The following is a 24529-nucleotide window of genomic DNA, read 5'->3' on the forward strand; positions in this document are numbered from 1 at the left end:
AGAAGAACTGTTTGCCACGCCCATTTTAACGCCCACAAACCTAAATATATATGCTTAAGCATTAGCAATTGAATTCTTAACTTATTTTAACAAGTTTTACCGTTTACTTGAACAAATAGTGTTATTACGTTTATTCCTGCGTTACAGTGCAGTTTCATGCTTAATAATTGCGCAGACAGCCTTTCGACTGTGTTGAAATGAACAAAATCATTGTTTCATTATTTAAACAACGAATGCAATAATAAACAACACAAAATAATTTAGGCAACAATGTGATTCGCGCCCTAGGAAGACGATGACAATTACAATGAGGATTTAGCCGTGGCTGCGGTGGATGGTTGTCCTCATCAGGGACATAGACTGAAGAAAAATCGCTTGGCTGTAGCTGGGCCTGCCACTTCACTGGGCAATTAGGCATTCGACTGGAAAAGAAAAAGGGGAGCTTTAGCAACAGCAGCATCAAGCAAAAATTATCAAACTAAATTTGTGAGCTCTGAATCCTAGCTTTAGCAATTGAATTTTGGGTTAAGGCAAGATGTTGCCGGTGCCGTAACGGTAGTTCTCGAATGCCGGCGGCAACTAGTATTAAAAAATGTATGTATATCCAGATATGATAAAGTTGCATCATAATTGTTACTCTACTCTACGAGTTTAAAAGTAGATTAAAAAGTACTTAACAGGTAGAAGGAAGCATTTTCGACCGTAGAAATTATTAGACGAGGGGATCATTCACAATGTCCGTCCCTGTATAAAGATCTATAGATCTTGGGGACTATAATAGCTGGAATGTTAAGATTAGGCTTTCGGTGTAAGTTCAGAACGCCCGCTCTAACCTACAGAAAACCACCCAATCCGTTACGACTACACTTTTGAAAAATATTTTTCAAACGATATACCAAAACAAAAACAGTCCCGCAAGGCATTTAGAAATTTTTTTTATTTTTTGAATTTTACTAATTTGCTTTTCAACTTCTATTGGTATGCCAGATTAATTTAGAATTTCTCCCGCGCACTCCCACTAGCTTAGTAACAGAAATTTGATTGTACGATACGAAAAACGATAAGCGTTCTCTCATGCTTTAAAATCAATATCTTATATTTATAAAAATATTGTATTTTGTTCAAATGGATATTTAAAATGTCTTAGTAATAGCTAACTTAAATTGAAGCCTTCGATTAAATATAATCAGCGCGCGGGCCCTTCTGTATCCAGTACAACAAGTGTTGTTGACAGCATCACTTTCCGCATTTCATTTTGTGTCATTAATTTTGGAGTCGGAGAAACCGCATTGTGAAAAATAACAGCTGATCCCCCTTTTCCCTTTGATTTTGTGCTCGGCATGCTTGTTCGAGTCGCCGACTGGAACTAAATTGTGACATGTGATAAGAATTTTTCAGATAAATCTCGATGACCCGATAAAGTGTTGGCATATGTACCAAGGTCCCAATTTTCTTAACGCACTGCTATTCGTAAAAGTTAAGTTATAAAGGTTTTAAGATATCTTAATAACAAAATGCGCCAGGAATTTAATTTTTTCAATGCTATGCTCGCAACCCCATTCTTATTTATACATATTTAATGCCCATAAAATTATACATGGGAGTCGTAACACTTGTTTCTTTTATGTAATCTATTTTTTTTTAACAACAATGAGCTTTACAACTACGCCACTTGCCACATTGAAAATCAACAACAAATGATAAATGTTTGGAATTATACGTTTACAATTAAAGCATTGAGACCGTAACGCAGTGACCAACATTTACATATTTCGATGACGCTTCGAGAAATTCGGCTGGTTCCTCCGACCGCCAGTTTTAAGGCAAAACAAGAGAGAACGCTATAGTCGAGTTTCCCGACTATCAGGTACCCGTTACTCAAAAGTTTTTTTTTAGTTTTTCAGATAGTGTGGTCGTGGCAAAAAGGTTTTTGGGCGGTTTGTGGGCGTGGCAACATGACATTTATAGTTGACTTTCTAACTTCTCCTGAGATCTCGACGTTCATACGGACAGACGCACAGACAGACATGGCCAGATCGACTCGGCTATTGATCCTGATCAAGAATATATGTACTTTATATGGTCGGAAACGTTTCCTTCTGCCTGTTCATCAAGTTCTATAGCCGAGTCGATCTGGCCATGTGCGTCTGCCCGTCCGTATAAGCATCGAGATCTCATGAACTATGAAAGCTAGAGAGTTGAGATTAAGCATGCAGACTTCAGAGACATAGACGCAGCGCAAGCTTATTGACCCGCCCACCCTAATGCCCATAAACCGCCAAAAACTGTTAGTGCTGAAATTTCTCCTTCGCACTTCCACTAACTGAGTAACGGGTATCAGATTGTCATGGAGCTCGACTATAGCGTTCTCTCTCTGATAGGTTAAAACTTAACAAATTCAATAGTAAAATACTTACTAGAAAATTTTAAAATATTTAATCAAGTATCTTTTCTCTACACTGTGAAAAACTTTGCAGAACTTTAAAAACATATAAATTCGGTTTTTTACCAGTTACTCGTAGAGTTTTAGTGTAAATTAGGAAGCGTTTCCAACCCTGTAAACTATATGAATTATGTCTTGATCAGGATCGCTGGCCATGTCGACCTAATGGTACACAGTTTGAGATAAGGTATGCATATTATGTATAGTTTGTTTTAAAACATTGCCGCGACCATTAACAAGCCGCGCAAATTTGTCACGCCCACACTTGAAAAATCTTTAAATTTTATTTAATTTTATTATTTAACTTGCCAATCCCATTGGAAATGCCATGGTCATGCCAATAATCGACTATATAGTCATCTCTTGTAATTATACCCGTTACTCATAGAGTAAAAAGGTATACTAGATTCGTTGAATAGTATGTAACAGGCAGAAGGAAGCGTTTCCGACCATATAAAGTATATATATTCTTGATCAGGATCAATTGCCGAGTCGATATGACCATGTCCGTCTGTCCGTCCGTATGAACGTCGAGATCTCAGAAACTATAAAAGACAGAATGTTGAGATTCAGCATGCAGACTCCAGAGACATAGAAACAGCGCACGTTTGTCGATTCATGTTGCCACGCCCACCCTAACGCCCACAAACCGCCTAAAACTGCCACGCCCACACTTTTGAAAATGTTAATGTTTTTTCACATTTTTGTTAGTCCTGTAAATTTCCCTCGATTTGCCAAAAATCTTTTTGCACCGCCAACTCTATCGCCCACAAACCGCCAAAACTTTTTAAGAATGTCCGATGTTCCCGTATTCGTACAGTAAAAGGTTATACTGATTCGTTGAAAAGAATGTAAAAGGTAGAAGGATAAAATCTGGAGTCTGCATGGCTTTTATAGTTCCAGAGATCTCGGCGTTCATACGGACAGACGAAAATGGCCAGATCAACTCGGCTATTGATTATGAACAAGAATATATATACTTTATATGGTATATATATACTTTCAACGAATCTGGTATACCCTTTTATTCTAAGAGTAACGCGTATAAAAACCGTTAAACGATGTCGAATATGGAATTCTTTGATGATAAATGAATCAAATAAATAGGTGAGACCGCCTGAAAATAACATTGCGCTGCAACGAATAAAAGAAATCTTAAAGATCTCGGCATTTCTATGCAAAGTCGCATAAAGCGACTCGGTTAATGATCGTGATAAATAATGTATATGATTTATATAGAAATCTGTTAGATTCTTTCTCTAAGGATTCTAATTTCAAAGATTAGTTAAGAGCTTATTACATAAACAACTTATTACAAATTAGAATATATATTTAAAGTCATATAATGGTAGGTACGCAAGAAAAAGCAAACATCATGAGTGCAATATTTTGCAATTTAGACATCACGCCAAATAATATAAATTAAGGTATTTTCACACATTCCAGGAAAATCTGATTCGTCACCTCTACAATGCGCCATGAAGTTTTTGGCACACGCAATAGGAATGACAAAAAGGCGATTCAAGAATGTTCCCCTTTGAAGAGCCCCAGCACACTGGATGCCGGCACTAAAATAATGGGAAATGCGAGGGGGAGGGGAAATAGATTCGTTGATGCGTGTGACTTCAAAAATCCAAAAAACGTGTCCGACAGGATGTTGAGAGCAAGTAAGCTCAGTGGTGGCTTTTCAGGGGTGGTTCAGGTTTCGAATGCTGTTACTTGGTGGTTTAATTTCAGTAAATAATAGATATCGAAAATGTAAATGCAAGCAGAAGTAGCAGCGTAGATGGGTTATGTGTTTGAATTTTATTATGTATGCACAAATACGAAGTAATAATTAACAAATATTCGAATACACATACCGCTCGCGTATATACGCAGACGATATATACAAAACAACAATACAAAATAATTCAATAACAAACACAATTGATAATTTTTAATGAAATACAATATTTTAAAAACAAAACTGGTCTTAAGCCCAAGTGACGCAGCTCACGCTACAAGTAAGGTAAAGCTTATTGGACTCCTGATAGTATTTACCCTTTTTGAAGCCGGCACCTAAAACAAAAATATTTAATTGCGTTATTTTTCTGTACGAAATAATCTTACTTTAGTACGTACATACAAATTTATATTCGTTGAATAGTAAATTATAATAACTTATAAGGTACACCCACATAAAACAAAGCAATTAATATATTTTATAACATAAATATTCGACGCAAAAATTGTTGTTAGTGTGCATAAATAGTTTTATGTATGTAAGCATGTTTATGTACATACATACATATGTACCTATTATCACTACCGACATTATATTAACAAGCACGACAATAAATATTTTGTCCATACATTCTACAAACAAAAGTATAACAAATGTTTAGATTGTATATTATTTAGAAAGTTCCGATTTTTAAAAATTATGGATAAATGTTTGTTTAATCATATATGTTAGGGATTGGGACCACTAAAGTTGATAATATATTATCATATCCAAACATATGCATACAAAGACGAATAAGACTTGTACATGCCCATCTAGGTTTATATGAATTCAGTTTTATTTGCCACCGTTATTATTGCTAAATCCATAAAGTTAAAGTTGCCCACGATTTATTAAACAACCAACCAAAACTTCAATAAGATTTTCAAGGAGATAGGGTGAACTTTTCTTTCTTCCATAGCCATCTCTCTCCTACTCAACTCTTATTCGCCAAATGTGCGCACGATGAGTCCGTCAAGTAACTATAGCTATCTCTTTTTAAGGCACGGAAAACAGCAGCGTTGTGCGCTATCGATGGCTGCAAAGAAAAAGAGACGACAAGAGCAACGACGTCAAAATGGCTGGCCGATGTGTTAGCCGTTGCTCTTGCCAGTGTTTTTTCGCATGAGAGCTCATTAACGTTTCGCTTGGCTAAGTGCGCACCTCGTCACTGAAACCAGTTAGCAAAAGAAATTGTTGTTCAAGCTTAAACTGATATCTACGTCACTGTTCGATCATTTCGAATGCAAATTATTCCCAGATTAATAAAATAGGTCGCCACACGTGGCGCTGCCGCCGGGCTGCGGACCCGAACCTACGGCGGAAAATATCGGGACCATTTTAATAAAACCATTTATGATACACAAGTTTAAACACTTACAATCGAGCAAACGCATACCGAAAACCAAACTCAAAGTGAAAGTTCAGATCCTGGAAAGTAAAAAGTGATGCATGTTAAACAGTCAGACGAAGCTGAATTATAAGCAATGACCAATTGAAGTGATAGTCTGGAGTTTGATTACCAGGTGAAGAAGATTATTTATACGAAGTACAAAGTTGGCAACGAAAACCATCGTCTCTAACAACAATGATAAAGGGAGTGCTCCTGATAACGCGCTACCAATAATAAATATACGATCATATTCGACCACGACAGCAATCATCGAATTCTCCATCGCCACAACCGTATTAAAACAAATTAATTATGATGCTAACAACTGAACACATAATGCATGGGCACCCCCACTCGTCCGTAGGGCAGAGTACATTATTTGGGTGCTCCACGGCGGGACATAGCGGCATTAATCAGCTGGGCGGAGTATATGTTAATGGCCGGCCGCTGCCCGACTCGACGCGTCAAAAAATTGTAGAATTGGCTCACTCCGGCGCACGTCCTTGTGATATTTCAAGAATACTGCAAGTTTCCAACGGTTGCGTAAGCAAAATTTTGGGCAGGTGAGGCATTTTGAATGCATAATGACATTTTCGTAACCAAACAGGAAGTAAGAAAGTAGCCTCAAAGAAACATATTGCTCAGATCTGACTTTCGACTTTATAATATAACCTCAGCGGTCCGTCCACGGACTGATAAAATTTAAGATTTTTTGTAAAAATTGGAAAACGTACGTTTTTATTATTTTGTATTATTATCTTATAGAATCGATACAACCATGTATCATATAGAATATTTCGAAAAAGTGAAAATACAATTGACTTTTTCGGTATACACAATTTTTTTGGAAATTTATAATTTAAAATTCGCTGAAATCTCTCTGCAACTCTTTTTATACGTTACTCGCAGATACCCGTTACTAGGCTTTAATAAAAATAATGAAAATAATTTAACAGATAAAAGGAAGGATTTTTGACCATATAAAGTACATATATACATATGTATATTCTTGATCAGGATCAATAGCGTAGTCGATCGTGCCATGTCTGTCTGTCCGTACGTCCAGCGGAATAGACGCAGCGCCAGTTTGTCTACTGATTTTGGCACGCCCACTCTTACAATTTGCAAACAAATCATATTTAGTAAAAAATATTTAAAAAAAAATCATATTATTCAGGTAGAAAAAACAATTCGGTACGGTAGTTTATATTGTATATACCCGCGTTTTGCCCATTGCCCATTTATTTGACTACTTCCATGTGTACTTGGTATGTCCAGCATACAAATTACGTCAGTGCTTAATCTACAGAAAATCAATGTTGATGATAGTTTGCATTATCTTACCGTTAAACTCTTTGACAGCGTTTAGCATTGACACCACTTGTAAAGATTTGCAAGCTGCAACCTGCAGCTACCAACACTGCATTTGATGACGCATCTTCGATAGGTCTTGACAAATTACAGAATTGCGTTGTATTGCACCAATCCGAATTATCTATTTGTGGTCATCCAACATTTACGCAAGATTATCTTTTAATCATTACTAGGCGCATATCTAGCCATTCCATATTACATTAAGTCTAGTAGTACAATTTTGCAGACTTTTGCCAACATCGCACTGATTTTCCTGAGTATATTTAAGGTTTTCGAGAACAGTACAAAATACCATGGTGTGTCCCTTCTTGATTGACTCGTACCATAAACCTGTCCGTATTGCTTCTGATATGTACCCTAAACAATTAAAAAATGTAAACGGTCACAGGTATAAGCAGTAAATTACCATCAATGAGCCAACCAACCCAAACATGTATTAGAATACCTTTTTTTTTGTAAATTTTTAAGCTTACAGCTAATGATCAGCTGTAATTAATGAATTTGTAACCATTTATTGATTATATTACACAGGAATCAAAATTATATCTTTAAAAATATATTTTTAAAAACCCATAGGATTTCAAATTGCTGTTTTATGTAAAATTAAAAAAAAAACAGAATATGCACAGAAATCTACTATACCATAAATGTATATTCTCGGATAAAAATTAAATATACTTCTTTTTATTTTTAGATATTATGAAACAGGATCAATAAAACCTCGAGCGATAGGTGGTTCAAAGCCACGCGTAGCTACTACCCCGGTCGTACAAAAAATTGCCGATTACAAAAGGGAATGTCCCAGCATATTTGCGTGGGAAATACGTGATCGACTGCTTTCGGAACAAGTTTGCAATAGTGATAACATTCCAAGTGTAAGTTTTCCTTGCACAAAATAATATGTCTGACTTATAAATAAAAGTGCTAACCAACTTAAAATAAGAAACTATTTGAATTATACCCGTACCTCGTAGAGTAAAAGGGTATACTAGATTCGTTTTTTGCCACGCCCACTTTAACGCCCACAAACCGCCAAAAGCTACACCCCACACTTTTGAAAAATGTTTTGATATTTTTTAGTTTTTTTGTTAGTCTTGTAAATTTTGATCGATTTGCCCAACCTTTTTGCCACGCCCACTCTAACCGCTGAAAACTGTCACTGTTAAAATTTCTGCTTCGCACTCCCACTAACTGAGTAACGGGTATCAGATAGTCAGGGAACTCGACTATAGCGTTCTCTCTTGTTTTACTATAAGGTATATGAGTATATTCTTGATCAGAATCACTAGCCAAATCGATCTAGCCATGTTCATCTGTCTAGTAGTTCGTTTCATAACCCACTTACCGTCCAGCCTGATAAAGATTTTTATACCCGTTACTCGTAGAGTAAAAGGGTATACTAGATTCGTTGAAAAGTATGTAACAGGCAGAAGGAAGAGTTTCCGACCATATAAAGTATATATATTCTTGATCAGGATCAGTAGCCGAGTCGATCTGGCCATGTCCGTCTGTCCGTCCGTCTGTCTGTCCGTCTGTCTGTCCGTCCGTATGAACGTCGAGATCTCAGGAACTACAAAAGCTAGAAAGTTGAGATTAAGCATACAGACTCCAGGGACTTAGACGCAGCGCAAGTTTGTCGATTCATGTTGCCACGCCCACTCTAACGCCCACAAACCGCCTAAAACTGCCACGCTCACACTTTTGAAAAAGGTTTTGATATTTTTTCATTTTTGTATTAGTCTTGTAAATTTCTATCGATTTGCCAAAAAACTTTTTGCCACGCCCACTATAACGCCCACAAACCGCCAAAAACTGCCACGCCCACACTTTTGAAAAATGTTTTGATATTTTTTCATTTTTGTATTAGTCTTGTAAATTTTTATCGATTTCCCAAAAAACTTTTTGCCACGCCCACTCTAACGCCCACAAACCGCCAAAAACTCTCCTTTGCACTTCCACTAGCTGAGTAACGGGTATCAGATAGTCGGGGAACTCGACTATAGCGTTCTCTCTTGTTTTTTTTATATTTGTCTCGCCAGTTTCTGTCGATATGTCAAAAATAATTTGGCCACGCTCACTCACGCTAACGGGTATGTGAAGAACTTGACCAGCAATTTGTCGTGTGATACCTTTTAGTCGTAGAGTATATTCGCTGAAAAGTTTGTAACAAGTAGAATGAAGCGTTTCAAACGATAACAAGTATATACATATATTCCTAAGCAAGATAACAAGCCAACTTCATCAGGCCGTCTGTACGAATTCTGTGATCTCGGGAACTAATAAATCTAGAAGATTAAGATTTCTTTCAGAAAAAAAAAACAAAAAAAACGTCGAGCTCCCAGAAACCATAATAGTTAGAAAGCTGAAACTAAGAATGTCTGCATGCCTTCTTTACGTTTTTATAGTGATTCGTATATAGTGTGAAGTATATCTATGTATGTATATCTATTTTCAATAACTCAAAGGAACCTAAAAGCTAGCTACCCGAAGTATTTTCTGTACTATACTCTGAAAAAAGGTATTTTATGCAGTTTTTGGGCAAGGGAGTCTTGAAAAGATTACGTTTGAGGAAGGACAATGGCGAAGTTCAATTTTAAGATGGCTAAAATAGATTCAAAGTCGATAACCAACGGTGTAAGAGGATTAAAAAATTTCGGGTCAAAACCAATCCATTCTATTTAACATTGATTATGAAAAGGATATCTTCGACACTATCGTTGCCTTTTCTGCGTTTATTGGGTTCCTCGATAGTATGCTCTACTTATAATAAGCCGAATAAAAACATTTCCATTATTCAGGTAAACTAAGTTATAACGCTATCTTTTTCACCGAATCATTCAGGATAGCGAATATACCTTACCAAGGGGATTAGGTTTTGTGGTCTAATAATTATTTTTTAAGACCGGATGTTTGCAAACGATGGAATAATGACGAGGACAAACATGAATGAATTTTGTATGTTTATTCACGGAGCACAGGAGTGATTTCCTGCTTTATATTTTCTTAAATATTTCTCAAAATTATTTCTAAAGAGGTTAGACACCTAACTTAAAAAATCCAAATTAGACTTAATTCGCCTATAGTGATTTTGAGGTGAGGAACGGTTGCCGAAATTCAGTTAATTCAATCTCTTTTAATTTGTGCTTGTTTTAAATTCAAAAGGCCGATCTAGTATGTAAAAGGAAGAAGAAAGCGTTTCCGGCCATATTAAGTTAATCAGGATCAATAGGAAGGACATGAAGGGCGAAGTCCAATATTAAGATGGCTATAATAGATTCAAAGTCGATAAGCAACGGTGTACGAGGATTAAATAATTTCGGGACAAAAACAATCCATTCTATTTAAAATGGATTATGAAAAGGTTATTTTCGCCTTTTCTGCGTTTAATGGGTTCCTCGATAGTATGCTCTACTAATAATAGGCCAAATAAAAACATTTCCATTATTTCGAATCATTCAGGATAGCGATTATACCTTACCAAGGGGATTAGGTTGTGTGTTTTTGATATTTATACCCGTTACTCGTAGAGTAAAAGGGTATACTAGATTCGTTGAAAAGTATGTAACAGGCAGAAGGAAGCGTTTCCGACCATATAAAGTATATATATTCTTGATCAGGATCAATAGCCGAGTTGATATGGCCATGTCCGTCCGTATGAACGTCGAGATCTCAGGAACTACAAAAGCTAGAAAGTTGAGATTCAGCATGCAGACTCCAGAGACATAGAAGCGGCGTAAGTTTGTCGATTCATGTTGCCATGCCCACTCTAACGCCCACAAACCGCCTAAAACTGCCAAAATGTTTGGATATTTTTTAATTTTTGAGTTAGTCTCCTTAATTTCTATCGTTTTGCCAAAAAACTAGGCTATAATAAAAATAATGAAAATAATTTAACAGAAGGAAGGATTTTTTACCATATAAAGTATATACATATATTCTTGATCAGGATCAATAGCGGAGTCGATCGGGCCATGTCTGTCTGCCCGTACGTCCAGCGGAATAGACGCAGCGCCAGTTTGTCTACTGATTTTGGCACGCCCACTCGAAACAATTTGCACACAAATCATATTTAGTAAAAAATATTTTTTAAAAAAATCGTATTATTCAGGTAGAAAAAACAATTCGGTACGGTAGTTTATATTGTATATACCCGCGTTTTGCCCATTGCCCATTATTTGACTACTTCCATGTGTACTTGGTATGTCCAGCATACAAATTACGTCAGTGCTTAATCTACAGAAAATCAATGTTGATGATAGTTTGCATTATCTTACCGTTAAACTCTTTGACAGCGTTTAGCATTGACACCACTTGTAAAGATTTGCAAGCTGCAACCTGCAGCCACCAACACTGCATTTGATGAGGCATCTTCGATAGGTCTTGACAAATTACAGAATTGCGTTGTATTGCACCAATCCGTATTATCTATTTGTGGTCATCCAACATTTACGCAAGATTATCTTTTAATCATTACTATGCGCATATCTAGCCATTCCATAGCGTTCTCTCTTGTTCTTATTATACCCGTTACTCGTAGAGTAAGAGGGTATACTAAATTCGTTGAAAAGTATGTAACAGGCAGAAGGAAGCGTTTCCGACCATATGAAGTATATATATTCTTGATCAGGGTCAATAGCCGAGTCGATCTGACCATGTCCGTTTGACCGTCCGTATGAACGTCGAGATCTCAGGAACTACAAAAGCTAGAAAGTTGAGATTAAGCATACAAACTCCAGACATATTTTTAATGTAATGTAAACTTCTATCGATCTGCAGAAAAACTGTTTGCCACGCCCACTCTAACGCTCACAAACCGCCAAAAACTGTCAGTGTGGAAGAGCCTCCTTCACACTTTCACTAGCTGAGTAGCGGGTATCAGATAGTCGGGGAACTCGACTAAAGCGTTCTCTCTTGTTTTTGTATTAGTCTTGTAAATTTGATCGATTTCCCAAAATACTTTTTGCTACGCCCACCTTAACGCCCACAAATCCTCCATAACGGGACGCCCACATTTTTGAAAAAGGTTTTGATAATTTTTTCCATAAATGTTAGTCTTGTAAATTTCTCTCGATTTGACAAAAATCTTTTTGCCACGCTTACTCTAAAGCCCACAAAACCGCCAAAAACTGACAGAGTTAAAATTTCTCCTTCGCACTTCCACTAGCTAAGTAACGGGTATCAGATAGTCGGGAAACTCGACTACAGCGTCTAACGCCTTCAATAGGTTTCTCGATAGTATGCACAAGTAGAGCATACTAAGAAGGCGACTAAAACCATTTCCATTATTCAGGTTTTATATTTATATTGCTATTTATGATAGTGATAGTGAATATACCTTACCAAGGGTATTAGTTTTTGTGGTTTAATGATAGGTTGAGTCGTAGCGTTTTAAGTACGGAGGTTTAAAACCGATGAAAGACTGACGAGGACGAACATATACATAAGTAATAAAATTAATTCGGGCTTTCAATTAATTATATGCAATCAATCCCCTTACGAATTTGTAAGCATTTATTTCCATCAAAATTTTAAAATTTAGTAAACAATTCTTATATGTTTTTGAATGTTTTCAACTTAAATAGTCTTAATTTTGTACCTAAAAAGCCCGTCCCCACATATATATGTATACCGATTCAACTTCTGGTGGTTCAGTTTATTTGATGTTCTTTGATGTTTTGTTCACAAATGTAATGGGCGAGTAATTCATTATAACCATATTTCATCGCAACGTCAATGTCCTTCTGTTAAATAAAGAACAAGGCCCAAGCACGTGCAAGCACTTTCGTCGACTGTGAAAGTGGCATATTTCATGTCTTCTAATGACGTTTTCCATGTATACACAAATATGTAACAAAAACTTGCCTTTAAGCCCATGTAAAATTTAAAATACTAAAACTTTTTAAATTTAGAAAAGGTTACTATTACTAAAATAGATTATACAGCAAGTATAATCGCCCTTAAGTCCGGATTTGCAAGCAATAAAAATAAGACTTTTAGAAAACTTTTATGCAAATAGCTGACTAGTTTGAGATACTTGTTTGTTTTCAACCATATGAAGTATATATATTCTTAATCAGGATCAATAGCAAAGTCGATCTGGTCATGCCCATCTGTCCGTCTGTATGAACTATAAAAGCAAGAAAGATGAGATTCCAGAGACATAGTAAAGTTTGTTTCTGATTTTGCCACGCCCACAAACCGCCACCAACTGCCACACTTACACTTTTGCAAAATGTTTTGATATTTTCTATATATATATGTAAGTATACCCTATTACATATTTAAAAAAAAACCCTATTGCTTTACGGGTATTAAAATTAATATATATACATGCGCGATGTGGGCTCTCGAATCGAAAACCGAGCTATCATAATAACAAGTATCCTAGAATAGCCTAATCCCATCTGGTTTCGATTTCTGTGTACATATCTGTCTCGCTCTCAAAAGCGGATTGGCTGTAATATTTGTTGGCCAATCGAGAAGCAGAAATTAAGGGGGGTTGACTCGATAAGTTACGCACCCATGAGGTGTTTGGTTAGAAAGCATGAACGAAGTAGGAAATATTTTTGGTCTTAAGTAACTTAAACCTCTCTAAGGCATCATACTCAGCTTTTCAGGTATTGCATTCGTAAGCGTCAGTAAATAAGACGTTGATGGCCGTTATTTTATATTTGTACAGTACACGTTGTTTTCCAATTTGGAAATGTACATATTGTGTTCATGAATTTTATTGTACGCAGTATTCTGGGATTAATTGCAGGTTTCATCTATTAACCGAGTCTTACGTAACCTAGCTTCACAAAAGGAGCAGCAAGCTCAGCAACAAAATGAATCTGTTTATGAAAAGCTTCGAATGTTTAATGGCCAAACGGGCGGATGGGCATGGTATCCAAGCAATACAACGACGACACATTTAACGCTACCACCAGCAGCTGCCGTTGCGACATCTCCGGCCAACTTATCAGGACAGGGCAATCGGGATGATAGTCAAAAAAGAGGCAAGTACCAATGTTGAATAAAAATAATTATATACTCATATTTGCTCAATTGATTGTTATACATTTTTTGCAAAGATGCAACGTTAAACTATATATTTACAATACCGTATCAAATCGTTTCAAACTTTTTTATAACAAAAGTTTTGCTTTTGAAACACAATTAGTTAGTTATCGCGAGGCAAAGAGTTTCTCTATCGATATCGCACAAATGTACATAAATATACCAAATATTAACGAAAATATAAGAATCAGCTATGGTTGTGCGATTTTCTGTTTATTGTGAAAGACTTCACCAAGACTTTAATAAATGTAATGACTAAAAAAGGGCTTAAAGCGTCTGGGTAAATTATGAATATATAAGTAAATTGTAATCATCTTTACATTATTATATACTAAATTGGATCTTATGATTAAAAAAAACAATTATGTTAAGTCTATTAAGGAAGACCTTCCACAAATGAAAAACGGTGGTTAAAATTGTCAAAGTATAAATTTCCTGCTGTCCAATTTCTTTGAGCATGTAGGCATATACATACAAGGGCCTTGTGCTAAATAAAATGCAACCCTCTTTAGAGTCGGAAGCAAACAATTGCAAGTATTTTGTCACAGATGATCAAACATCAGGGCAAACAAATAGTTAATTTGTTGGTCATTTGTTATTTGCCATTAAGTCTCAGTGAATCAGCTATTCTGTTCCAGCTTTTGATACGTTGAATTGTTTTTGCTTTTTCTTTAATCAATAAATTGAGCTAACATATGTCTTCATTACCAGTAAGCATTAACTGACCCCTTACTAACATTTTATTTAATCTAATGTCGTTCCGCAGTGACGATTAAAATTAAAACATTTAGGAAAAGAAAAAAAAAGAAAATGTATTTGTTAGTGAAATTAAAAAAAAAACCAAGACATTATGACTACCACCAACTTTTTACAAATTATTTTCATTTTCTAATCCTTATTTAAACAAGAAAGTAAGTATTGGCAAGCCGAAGTTCATATACTGTTCTAATAAATATAGATTTAACAAAAACTTTAATTATACGGAATAAGAACACTTTATGATCCAGTCGGATCCCACCCGTTGTGATACTACCTGTAATCAAGATATCATCTGCAAGGGTATAAACGTAGAGAACAAGAGAAATCGATATAGCCGATGTTCTCGAAGAAGTGGAATTGTGCACAAGAAATGTACATTTTTTGGGCAAATCAATACTAAAACAAGAGAGAACGCTATAGTCGAGTTCCCCGACAATCTGATACCCGTTACTCAGCTAGTGGAAGTGCGAAGGAGAATCTTCAACACTGACAGTTTTTGTCGGTTTGAGGGCGTTAGAGTGGGCGTGGCAAAAAGTTTTTTGGCAAATCGATAGAATATTACAAGACTAATACAAAAATGAAAAAATATCAAAACATTTTTCAAAAGTGTGCGCGTGGCAGCTTTGGGCGGTTTGTGGGCGTTACAGTGGGCGTGGCAAAAAGTTTTTTGGCAAATCGTTAGAAATTTACAAGACTAATACAAAAATTAAAAAATATCGAAACATTTTTCAAAAGTGTGGGCGTGGCAGTTTTGGGCGGTTTGTGGGCGTTAGAGTGGGCAACATGAATCGACAAACTTGCGCTGCGTCTATGTCCCTGGAGTCCGTATGTTTAATCTCAACTTTCTAGCTTTCGTAGTTCCTGAGATCTCGACGTTCATACGGACAGACGGACAGACAGACGGACGGACGGACGGACAGACGGACATGGCCAGATCGACTCGGCTACTGATCCTGATCAAGAATATATATACTTTATATGGTCGGAAACGCTTCCTTCTGCATGTTACATACTTTTCAACGAATCTAGTATACCCTTTTACTCTACGAGTAACGGGTATAATTATCAACTAATAAAAAAAATGGAAAAATATCCAGACATTTTCAAAAGTTGGGGGCGTTGAGGTGGGCGTGGCAAAAATGTTTTTTTGCAAATAGATAAAAATTTACAAGACTAATAAAAATTTACAAAAAATTTCGAAACAGTTTTCCGTTGTGGGCGTAGCAGTTTTGGGAGGTTTGTGGGTATTTAGAAGCAAACGTGCGCTGCATCTATGTCTCTGAAAGCTGCATGCTTAATCTAAATATTCCAGCTTTTATAGTTCCTGAGATCTAGCCGTTTATACGGACTTGATCAGTTCGACTGATCCTGATCAAGAATATATATACTTTATATGGTCGAAAACGCTTCCTTCTGCCTGTTACATACTTTTCAACAAATCTCAAATCTCCAGTTTTCAGCGGTGTTTTTTTTGCGTTAAAGTGGGAGTGACAAAAAGTATTTTGGTAAATTTATAAAAATGTAGAAAAGAAATCAAAAAATTAAAAAAATAAAAAAAAAAAGATTTTTTAAAAGTTTGAGAGTTGCAGTTTGGGGCGGATTGTGGACGGAACAAATTTCCGCAGCGTAGGCTGCATATCTAATATCGATTAACTAGCTTTAATTGTTTCCGTGATCTCGACGTTCAAGGGATGAACAGACGGACACGGCCAGATCGACTAGAATATTGATTCTAATTAAGAATATATGTACTTTGTAGGGTTGCATAGGTTTCGTTGTACCTGTTACATACATTTCAGTGAATCTAGTACTAACGGGTAAAAAAATTAAGATTTTTTTATTATTGGTCACTAAAAATAAGAATTGTATACCATATACATATGTTGAGCATATGTAACAGGTAAAAGAAAACTTTTCCGACCCAATAATGAATTAGAATTGAAAAATATATTATTGATCAAAGCCCTAGCCTGGTCAATGAAGTCAAGTCTGTTTGTTCGTATAAGCGGCCAGATCACGGAAACTTAAGGATAAGTAAGTCCACACCCTTTAATGTTTCTTGTATTTAAAGATGGAAAATATAATATATTATTTTCAATATTTGTTTTAGAATTACAATTTTCAGTTGAAGTTTCGCATACAAACTCTCACGATAGTACGTCGGATGGCAACTCAGAACATAATTCATCCGGAGACGAAGACTCTCAAATGCGGTTGCGCCTAAAAAGGAAGTTACAACGCAATCGGACATCATTTTCTAATGAGCAAATTGACAGTCTCGAAAAAGGTAATATTTGTATTTTAACTAGGCTTTAAAAGCGAAATAAATTTTACTACTTTCTGTACTTGACAAACTCAAGTCGCGTTTCTACTGTAAGACCATAAAACCTACAGTTTACAGATAGTTTACACTCATGAGCAGTACACAAATATTCTTAGTAAATCAATATAAGGTTGGTTTTAAGGTCGGATATATTAGACTTGTCATTAAGATATAAGTACTAAGATTATAATTTTTTTTAGACCATAATTCTTAATCAATCGTTACAAGACTTATCTTTGTACATTAAAAGATTGGATAGTATAAATCAGCGAGATAGTTTGTAAAAGGTATAAATTTCTCGCATTTTTGCTTTGTTTAAAACAAAGAACTTATAAAGTACTTTTATCGAAACTAATATTTGTTAAAATATATTCGATGTGCATTAATAGTATAAGGCCTATTTTGGTATTAATCACTAATTTAAATATAACTTATATCTGAACTTTTATCGGCGTGCATTACAGAATTTGAAAGAACACATTATCCGGATGTTTTTGCGCGAGAAAGGCTTGCAGATAAAATTGGTTTGCCAGAGGCACGTATTCAGGTTTGTCTTTCAGTTTTGTTTAATTATATTCTGTTTGTAGCCCTATTTTGCATAACTCAATTTTGTTTTTGTTAATTAAGTCAATATGTTGAACATATAATAACTTTTGTGTCTAAATTTTGTTCCATAAGAAACAAATTGTATTTAAGAAATTCTTTAGAAGTGGAAATTTCTCCAAGCATTTAAGTAAAGCTAATTTAAAATAGTTTAATCGTCAATTAATTTTGTGGTCGGTAACCTATACACCTAGAGAAAAAACCGTTCTCAAAGGTCCCGATTTAGGTTGCCAATGACTATCGCTCATTTTAATCGATATTCAGAAAATGAATCCAATTGCCAATCCTAAATAGAAGTTCTTTAAAAATTTCTTTAATTTTCATAAATGTTATATTCGTTATATGTTTTACAAAACTTAACATAAGGTTTTTATACAATGTTCTCAAAGATAATTAATCTATAATTTGACTAATATTAAAAAAAATAAATTATAGCTAAAATTAAATATCTCTATGTGCTCATGTTCCTTTTAAGGTTTTTGTTAAACTTGTTGTTTTAATGTTTTTGTTACTTCAGTTTTTAAACAATATATAATTTTGATTTTAGATTAATGTGAAAATACATATAGATGCCTCAGAAACATTAATAAAATGAATTGAAAATTATAAATATACAAGTTCCGCAAGGGTATATAAGCTTCGGCTTGCTGAACACACTTTAAAATTTTTTTTTTATTTTATTATTTTTTTTCTTTTTCTATCCATATGCCAGAAAAATGTTAAAATTCTTTATCGGGGAACTTGAGTATAGCGGGCGTGCCTGTTTTAGGCGGTTTGTGAGCGTGGCAACATCAGGATACAAACAAACTTTGAAACAAACTTTCACTACGTAGGTGACATTAGTAACTGTAGCCTAATCGTAACTTTCTAGCTTTTATAGTTCCCCAGATCACAGCGAAAAGACAGAAATAAAGTCGAACCAGATTGACTCGGCTAATGATTCTGATCAAGAATATATACATTCTTCAAATAGTCGAAAACGCTTAGCGAGTAGCGGGTATATAAATCAAGCAACAATAAGCTTTAATACCCATAAATAACAAATTTATCAGCATTTTTGCAACACATGCATAAGAGAGTCGCAAAAAATCTTAAATAATTAAGCTCTGTGCGTTATTTGTATAACTGCATCTTGTAACATAATTGTAAAGCATTTTAACTTGAGGCGTCGTCAAGTATAAGCAGCGGAACGGGCGGTTTAGAAGTCATCCCTCAAACATGCTTTTCATCCCTGCAGCTACTGTGTTGTTTTGTCGTCTAAGTGAGATTCACCGTTTGGCTCTTGATTATTTGTTTAAGTGAATAAAAACAATTTGACTGTAAAAATACTTGAAACTTCTTGTGATTTTTCGCATTGAGTGGTAATAACGGGGCGAAGCGAGATATACCAAGGTTGAAGAGCTTAGGTCGGAGTGGGAGCTGCAACAATAACGCTGGGTAATAAATGTCATGGTGAAAATATATTAAAGCAAAAAAGTATTGTAAGCCGTTTTCACCCCTTTGTCATCTCCAATGTTTCGGCTCACTTTATTTCGCTTGTGTTAAGTTTCAAGCAAAACCGCATACAAGGGGTGTATTTGCTCCTAAACTTAACTGCGTGACAAAAGAAATAGGTTCATTAGGCGAATGATTTCTTATCAAAAAAAGCAATTTTGTATGCTCTATCCACTTCAGTAATAATATAAATCAGTTCCGACAGTTTGAAAAATACATAGGCATCATCGCCCGAACCTTACCTTAGTCTACATGGCTACGTGGCTTTGCGTCCCATCATTGAATTGTTTTTATGTAATCAATAAACTGCAACCAAACCGGATTTATAAAAATTTTAAAACTCTCAGGCATTAGCTAACACAAAAGTTACCACCTTCTATTTGCCACTAAACTCTTTTAAGTCCAAAAAATACAGAATCATAAATACAAAATTTCATTAATTCAGAGAAACTGACAAACTGACACAAATTTTTATTTTTGCGGAACATCGGATTTCACAAGAAATGCATAAGCTGGGAAATTCAACAGTTTAAATTCTAAATTTTACTGTAGCACCTATCCCGTTATTCCGTCAAAACAGTTTGATGTTTTCGAAGTCTCGGTAAGCTAAGCTGACAGTATTTGTCTTTTCGTTTGTTAAGTTATAACAAAACAAATTCTACATCATCATTTTGTATTTGTAAATATAACGTGCAACTTGATACGTGTTTCGTTACGTACAGCTGCGAAAAATAAAATAGCAGCACTTGCCCAGTAAAACTTTGAATAAGTCTCCTACCTACAATTTAGGGTTTAAAAGGAGCTGAAATACCTTTTTAGAAAGGTTAAACAATTCACTTTTTTAGGAAATGAAAAAGAACTACAATTGTTTTGTTTATTCTTATCTTAAATAAGAAACTTTGTTAAGAACGATAAAATTAGGCGAAAAATAAAATAGCAGCACTTAATGAAAAATGCTTAAATTTTCAATTTTAAACTTAATAGTAAAAAATTCACTAACAAGAGAGAACGCTATAGTCGAGTTCCCCGACTATCTGATACCCGTTACTCAGCTAGTGGAAGTGCGAAGGCGAGTCTTCAACACTGACAGTTTTTTTCGGTTTAAGGGCGTTAGAGTGGGCGTGGCAAAAAGTTTTTTGGCAAATCGATAGAAATTTACAAGTCAAATACAAAAATGAAAAAATATCAAAACATTTTTCAAAATTGTGGGCGTGGCAGTTTTGGGCGGTTTGTGGGCGTTAGAGTGGGCGTGGCAAAAAGTTTTTTGGCAAATCGATAGAAATTTACAAGACTAATACAAAAATGAAAAAATATCAAAACATTTTTCAAAAGTGTGGGCGTGGCAGTTTTATGCGGTTTGTGGGCGTTAGGGTGGGCGTGGCAACATGAATCAACAAACTTGCGCTGCGTCTATGTCTCTGGAGTCCGTATGTTTAATCTCAACTTTCTAACTTTTGTAGTTCCTGAGATCTCGACGTTCATACGGACAGACGGACGGACAGACGGACAGACGGACGGACAGACGGACGGACAGACGGACATGGCCAGATCGACTCGGCTACTGATCCTGATCAAGAATATATATACTTTATATGGTCGGAAACGCTTCCTTCTGCCTGTTACATACTTTTCAACGAATCTAGTATACCCTTTTACTCTACGAGTAACGGGTATAATCACTAATAACAAATGTTTGCGTGCTTAAACTACACCCATCCCACTAAATTAATATTTGGTAGTGTATCCCTTATTACCAGTAATAGGAGCGCAACGATTTGGCATGAAATCAACCAGGTCCTGGCACCGTTTTAGGAATATTTTTCTCCAGGACTCCTTAATTATACCAAAAGTTATTCGTTGTTAATTGGCTTTGAAGCTACAACAACTTTTCTCATCTTTGACCAATATTTTTTGATGGGATTACGGCCTGGGGACTGTGCAGGCCAATCCAAAACAGGAACAGATTTATTTTGGAACGAATCCTTGGCTTTCCTGCTGGTATACTTGGGGTCATAGTCTTGTTAATAGTATTCGGCAAAGGGTAGCATCATCGTCACTAAAATATCCACAAACACATGTTGATTCATGATGGTTTTTATCCATGGTATATTATGGTATTGCCCCAACTACATAGTACGAGAAACAAGCCCATACCATTATACAGGATCCTTCGTGTTTAATTCCTTCTACTGTGTAATTTGGCTTATATTCGGTGTTCCTAGGCGCCGATCAAGATCCATTGCCACCAAAAAAAAACCACCTTGCTCTCATCTAACCATAAAAAGTTCGTCCATTTTTCGCATGGCCAATTTAAATGTTCCTTGACGAACCTAATGCGCTTGGGTATGTGTCTCCCATTTAAAAGAGGGACTTTCCTTGGACTACAGCCATTTAAACCATGATCCCTTAGGCATGTGTAAACTGTTTGCACTGTTGCGGATATGTTGAGATCCTTTTTCAGTTCGGTAGCAGCTTTAAATGGATCCTTCTTGCTCTCGGGCACTAGCCTTTTGAAGAGATGGGTGCCCAATGATTGTTTTCTCCCACGTTTTTCGGGATTCTCGTTGTAGGTGATTGCATTTCTTATCATTTTGATCATGTCACGTTTATCTGAAGTGCAGTCCGATTTTAAAATTTTTTTTAAGGTATGTTTCAAAAATAATGTTGGAAATAGGAATACAAATGTCAAGTTTTACAACCATGGGGTTTTCACCAAAACAAACCACCGCCAAGTATTGAATATTTAAAAAAAATCGATTGGGCTGCTGTTTTTGTTTTCGCCTTATTTTAGACCTTGCCGCCCAACAAAAATTATAAAAAATAAAGATATGGACAATTTAAATTATTTTTTATTTTTGGATGGGAAAAATATGTAGCATTATGCGAAAAATCAGTATTTTGTACTATCGGCTGTTGATCCTGATTTAAAATATATTTATTTTTATGACCCGAAACGCTTCCTTCTGCCTGTTACATACTTTTCAACGAATCTAGTATACCATTTTACTCTACGAGTAACGGGTATAAAAACAAAAGTGTTTATTATACACGCTTAAAAGAAAAAAACGTAGGAGTAAGGTCGGCAGACTTCGTAGCTACATACATTATTTAGCTTCTTTGTTTTCTCTTTTTAGTTTATATATTTAATTTTCAAAGAAAATGTAAAATATATTATAACATATTATTTTTATAAGAAAAATAAATGAATTACTTCATCGAGGAGTATTTTTAATAGGTTTGGTTTTCAAACCGACGAGCTAAATGGCGTCGAGAAGAAAAAATGCGAACTCAGAGACGATCGGCTGATACCGTGGACGGCAGTGGTCGACCCAGCACGGCAAATAATCCTTCAGGAACAACTACATCTTCCTCCGTCGCAACGTCAAATAATTCAACTCCAGGAATTGCCAACTCAGCAATCCTTGTTGCCGAACGAGCATCATCTGCATTAATTAGTAATAGCCTACCCGAGGTTTCGAATGGACCAACTGTAAGAGATTTTAGGTGATTTTAATGTTTTTAAATTTCCTTATATCTTTTTAAATAGGTTCTGGGTGGTGAAGCTAATGCTACACACACCAGCTCTGAAAGCCCACCACTTCAGCCAGCGGCACCACGGCTTCCCTTAAATTCTGGATTCAACACCATGTACTCATCTATCCCACAACCGATTGCAACGATGGCTGAGAATTACAAGTATGCTTCGGAAAGCAATTTTATTTTCAAGTGCATAAATTATTATTTCTATATTTAAATTAAAAAACCAATAAGAAAGGAAGCTAGCTTTGGCAAGCGAAGCTTATATGTATATGTATATCCTTGCAGTATTTATATACATATTTAAAAAATAACTAATATTTTCTATTTTTCTCAGAACAGCTAAATGATATAGTGGTCCGTTCCGGGCCGTTTCGACTTATGTATACTTGAAAAAAGAAGAATTTTGGGAAACTTTCATGTCGATAGTTCTAAAACTAAGAGACAAGTTTGCGTAGAAACAGACAGACGAACTTGGACTAAATCAACTCGGATAAAGAATATACATATACATATGTATGCTTTATATGCGGTGATAATTGTCCCAATACCCCCTCTGCAAGGGTATACAAACGGCTACTTAGCACTGGTTTTTCATTGCTCGCCTTCTTAATTTACTACTCGATTGTTTCTATGCACACCAAAGACCGACTTAATAGCTATTGTGGCCCTAACATAACATAAAAAATTCAAGGTTCTAGCTTATAAATCTTAAAGAGAGTTCAATATATGGGGATTATTTTTGCTATACGAATTGTTTGTACAAAATAGGTAATCATTTAATCTCAAACTTTTTCATTTTTGATTATTCGACAGCTCCTCATTAGGATCAATGACACCGTCATGCTTACAACAACGCGATGCCTATCCTTACATGTTTCACGATCCGTTATCACTAGGATCTCCCTATGTGCCAGTCCATCACCGAAATACAGCTTGCAATCCCGCAGCTGCGCACCAACAACCACCTCAGCATGGCGTTTATACCAATAGTTCTCCAATGCCATCATCAAATACAGGTAATGTTGTGAACCTATTGTTACAGGTGTATATTAACAGTCGTTCTTTTCTAAGGTGTCATTTCTGCAGGCGTTTCGGTACCTGTTCAGATTTCAACGCAAAATGTGTCTGACCTAACGGGAAGCAATTACTGGCCACGTCTTCAGTGATCGTCAATCTTTGACTCACCATCAGATCTTTTGTCAAAGGCGACTGCTGCTGCAATCGTTGCCGCACAAGCATCTTCGGAAAGACATCAACACCGAAATGCGCATTCAATTGTTAGTATACACACCACAAAAAGTAACAAAAACCCACCTAGTTTGAAAAGACAGACAACGTGCTGTTCATCCAGATATTTAAACATGACCGTCGGGGCGGGGAAGGATGTAGATGTTGTCATAGGTCAAGGTCTTTTAGTTTCCTTAACACCACGCGTTTCAGGAAAGCCGGAGCTTTTTGGCAGTCCTAACGTGAACTACCATCAGGACTTTCAAGTAATTTAGAAAGGGTGTTTCCCATCACCCTGAAACGTGTGGACTGTATACTGAAAGTGTTTTAAAAAGTACACAAAATGCTAAGTCTACATTAAAATTAATGATTAAATAAAGCAGTTGTTATTAAATAAACAAATAATACGATTTGTAAACAATGGTTCCGCTTTTTTTACATCCATTTTTTTAAGTTCCGACATTCCTAACCTGCTAAGTGTTTGTTTATAATAAGTTAAAGTATTTCACAGATAATATATATTTTTTATCAACCATCTTACAGACTGTT

At 35.7% G+C, this 24529-nt stretch overlaps 1 protein-coding gene across 2 annotated transcripts; it reads left to right on the plus strand.

The window, feature by feature from the left end:
* Positions 1-5781: 5781 nt before the first annotated feature.
* Positions 5782-24093, plus strand: LOC122622916 (paired box protein Pax-6). Of its 2 annotated transcripts, none has more exons than XM_043801659.1 (9): positions 5782-6164; positions 7670-7850; positions 13736-13973; positions 16904-17080; positions 17581-17663; positions 22449-22703; positions 22761-22909; positions 23567-23769; positions 23825-24093. In XM_043801659.1, exons 1-9 carry the CDS (start codon positions 5914-5916, stop codon positions 23917-23919), a joined length of 1632 nt encoding a protein of 543 aa, XP_043657594.1. In that variant the 5' UTR covers positions 5782-5913; the 3' UTR covers positions 23920-24093. The 2 variants fall into 2 exon arrangements, with proteins under 2 accessions (XP_043657594.1, XP_043657595.1); XM_043801660.1 differs by having other exon boundaries at positions 17581-17651; positions 22449-22685.
* The last annotated feature ends 436 nt before the right edge of the window (positions 24094-24529 follow it).

Source organism: Drosophila teissieri, chromosome 4 (assembly GCF_016746235.2).
Source record: "Drosophila teissieri strain GT53w chromosome 4, Prin_Dtei_1.1, whole genome shotgun sequence".
NCBI lineage: Eukaryota > Metazoa > Arthropoda > Insecta > Diptera > Drosophilidae > Drosophila > Drosophila teissieri.

Bases quoted from the DNA above. Each gene is read 5' to 3' on its own strand.
- LOC122622916 (XM_043801659.1), top strand. From the start codon at position 5,914: ATGATGCTAACAACTGAACACATAATGCATGGGCACCCCCACTCGTCC. The intron at 7,851-13,735 runs GTAAGTTTTCCT...GATTAATTGCAG, and splicing joins ATAGTGATAACATTCCAAGT to GTTTCATCTATTAACCGAGT. The intron at 22,910-23,566 runs GTATGCTTCGGA...ATTATTCGACAG, and splicing joins ACGATGGCTGAGAATTACAA to CTCCTCATTAGGATCAATGA.